The sequence below is a fragment of the Physcomitrium patens genome, chromosome 4, assembly GCF_059467195.1.
Source record: "Physcomitrium patens ecotype Gransden chromosome 4, ASM5946719v1, whole genome shotgun sequence".
Lineage (NCBI taxonomy): Eukaryota > Viridiplantae > Streptophyta > Bryopsida > Funariales > Funariaceae > Physcomitrium > Physcomitrium patens.
In genome coordinates, this window is record NC_143413.1 from 3,418,548 (window position 1) to 3,422,198 (window position 3,651).

At 35.4% G+C, this 3,651-nt stretch overlaps 1 protein-coding gene across 1 annotated transcript; it reads right to left on the minus strand.

Annotated features, from left to right (window-relative positions):
- Positions 1-396: 396 nt before the first annotated feature.
- Positions 397-2,107, minus strand: LOC149989350 (uncharacterized). Its single transcript, XM_090250187.1, has 2 exons — positions 1,943-2,107; positions 397-1,403 (listed from the first exon to the last, which is right to left on the minus strand). The coding sequence occupies exon 2, from the start codon at positions 1,393-1,395 to the stop codon at positions 1,069-1,071; it is 327 nt and encodes a 108-aa protein (XP_090106313.1). The 5' UTR covers positions 1,396-1,403; positions 1,943-2,107; the 3' UTR covers positions 397-1,068.
- Positions 2,108-3,651: the final 1,544 nt, after the last annotated feature.

The following is a 3,651-nucleotide window of genomic DNA, read 5'->3' on the forward strand; positions in this document are numbered from 1 at the left end:
TATTATATATTAATAATATATTTAAAATTTATAATATATATATATTACATACCACAATTATATGTCAATATTTACTTTTGTTTATTTTGTACATGTATGTATATGAATTCAACTAATAACAATTATTTAAATTAATGAAACTTGAGATTTTATACCTTATATATATATATAAATATATATAAATAATTAAATATATTTATAAATATAGTTAATACTAAAATTATTTATAAAATATACTTTTGGGCTTTTAATTTTAAAGAGTGTGCACTAAAGTCAAACACAATTGTAACTAAACTACAAATTCTTACATTTTTATTTTTAGGAACTGATAATTTTACAAGTTAAGATAATAAGTTGACAATTTATAAAAATTTAATGATTCTAGATATTTTGTAATAATTGGTTTTTATTTTGTTCCATGTTTTGATTCATGATTTTGTCCTTTACAATCAAGTAAACTAACAACCTTTCGATGCTAAAGTAACCTTACAGAACCAAATTTGAACCATCAACTCCAACTATACATTTTGAAATATCATTGAAAAAACAGCAACAAGCAAAATAATAAACATACAATCAGCATGGTTTATCGCTTTTTATCTCTTGTTGTTCATATAGAACTCAAATTCTTCAATATTCATCCAAACAACACTATTTTCCTATTTTACACACTACAATGTGAAACATGTACTAGTATTGTTTTTGGGACTCAATTATCTTAATCACAACTTTATATGTCTTTTACATTCTGTTTTCCTGATGGTTTCACATTCAGATAACATTCTAGTAAACAATCAGATGGTAGATATAACTGCATGGGTGATTGCACGTGGTCAACACAGCATGTAAAATAAGGAGCAGACATGCAATTTGAGGGAACTTTTGTTGGAGCATAATGTTCGGAAATAGCCTTATAATTCGACACTAATAAACACAACCTTCTTAGATATAAATCATGAAAAACACACGTATATTGATTCACACTACGCAATCTTTGGAGTAACAAGTATCTTAATACACACACATATCCCTTTGCCTGGATGGATGTCCTCGCCTGATCCACAAGCATCACTTCCCCCTGGTTTGGGCGTAGGGGAGTGCCCTGTCGGTACCGTGCGATTCTAAAGTGCACCCGTCATTCTCTGAGACAAAGGGAGCAAACCACTCTCCCATCTCGGACCGCCGCAAAGCGGGACCCTGCAATCCCCCATCGATGTCCCACGATCTCACACTCGGCCTCGCTTGCGACTGTCTCAGGCAACACAACATGCTGTCACCAGCAGCAGCCAAACCTGCACAGCTCGTGCCTATGCACAGGTCCATCACACAACGGCCCATGCTGGCTGCCACTCCCAATAGCCTACCTCCACAGTCTCGGACGTGATCCGCAGTCATGGCCACACCTACATTCACACCACAAACCCAGTTAGCAGTCGGCAGGGTCTGTCCTACTTTCCGGCAAACCAAAGTGAATTCAGTTGACGCGCTCTGGGAGCCGTTCCAACACATGACGACCGATCCTGCCAATCATCAGTTGCGTGCGGTTCCAACGTTCTTTTCAACGAAACCATCGATCTCTGATGAGGTAGCTGTCTGGTACACACATAAATCTAGAGACGGCATTGAATGCTTGAGGAGTCTCGAACACCGTCGAGTTCATGCACTGCTGCTAACGGAGCTATCGACTTCAAACAACATTGATCTCTGGTTTACGCACACATCAAGACACACGATACTTTCGAATGATGAACTGTGCAGATTCAATCCACCTCTACGACTCCCTCGCATTCAACGACGCTAAAGCAGCTAAGTCATTCCGCTAGAAAGCGGCAGACGCATTACAGTCTGCTCACAATTCATTAAACAACACCATCTGATCTCCTCACAATGAATTAACCAACTCAACGACTGAAAAAAATTCATGATGCCACACTCCTCTTACTCTTGATCAAAACACCTCCACCTCTTCCACCTCCTCCCACTGAACTTCCACTCACTCTCTCACTCGTAGCCACTTAATTGATCTGGGCACGAACAATGAAGGAACAAACGGACTGGCGTCCTGCTACTTATGCTCCGCGGCCCTTCAGATTTCTAAGGATTTGACGTTCCCTAAGGATTTTAAGCTTTTTGACGTCAAATATAACCCAATGGAACGTCTAGTGAGGTAGAAGTGATTACCAAAGCCTACGGAAGGCCTGCGAGAGGAATCACTCCGTGGAAAGAATCACTCCGTGGAAACATTCCGTCCAATTTTTAAGCCTACCCTAGGCCTCCTGGAGGTCTCCTTAAAACCTCCGAGGAAGGCACATGTTTCAAGACGGAGGTGTGCCTTGCAGGGTCCCGCTTTGCGGCGGTCCGAGATGGGAGAGTGGTTTGCTCCCTTTGTCTCAGAGAATGACGGGTGCACTTTAGAATCGCACGGTACCGACAGGGCACTCCCCTACGCCCAAACCAGGGGGAAGTGATGCTTGTGGATCAGGCGAGGACATCCATCCAGGCAAAGGGATATGTGTGTGTATTAAGATACTTGTTACTCCAAAGATTGCGTAGTGTGAATCAATATACGTGTGTTTTTCATGATTTATATCTAAGAAGGTTGTGTTTATTAGTGTCGAATTATAAGGCTATTTCCGAACATTATGCTCCAACAAAAGTTCCCTCAAATTGCATGTCTGCTCCTTATTTTACATGCTGTGTTGACCACGTGCAATCACCCATGCAGTTATATCTACCATCTGATTGTTTACTAGAATGTTATCTGAATGTGAAACCATCAGGAAAACAGAATGTAAAAGACATATAAAGTTGTGATTAAGATAATTGAGTCCCAAAAACAATACTAGTACATGTTTCACATTGTAGTGTGTAAAATAGGAAAATAGTGTTGTTTGGATGAATATTGAAGAATTTGAGTTCTATATGAACAACAAGAGATAAAAAGCGATAAACCATGCTGATTGTATGTTTATTATTTTGCTTGTTGCTGTTTTTTCAATGATATTTCAAAATGTATAGTTGGAGTTGATGGTTCAAATTTGGTTCTGTAAGGTTACTTTAGCATCGAAAGGTTGTTAGTTTACTTGATTGTAAAGGACAAAATCATGAATCAAAACATGGAACAAAATAAAAACCAATTATTACAAAATATCTAGAATCATTAAATTTTTATAAATTGTCAACTTATTATCTTAACTTGTAAAATTATCAGTTCCTAAAAATAAAAATGTAAGAATTTGTAGTTTAGTTACAATTGTGTTTGACTTTAGTGCACACTCTTTAAAATTAAAAGCCCAAAAGTATATTTTATAAATAATTTTAGTATTAACTATATTTATAAATATATTTAATTATTTATATATATTTATATATATATATAAGGTATAAAATCTCAAGTTTCATTAATTTAAATAATTGTTATTAGTTGAATTCATATACATACATGTACAAAATAAACAAAAGTAAATATTGACATATAATTGTGGTATGTAATATATATATATTATAAATTTTAAATATATTATTAATATATAATATATTTATTTTAAAAAATTATTATTTGTTTTTTACATATTTATCATCAATATTTTTTAGAATATTACTATAATTATATATTTTTTAAATATGCAAAGAGCCAAATGTCAAATACTT

Coding starts and splice junctions, on each gene's coding strand:
- LOC149989350 (XM_090250187.1), bottom strand. CDS start 1,395: ATGACTGCGGATCACGTCCGAGACTGTGGAGGTAGGCTATTGGGAGTG.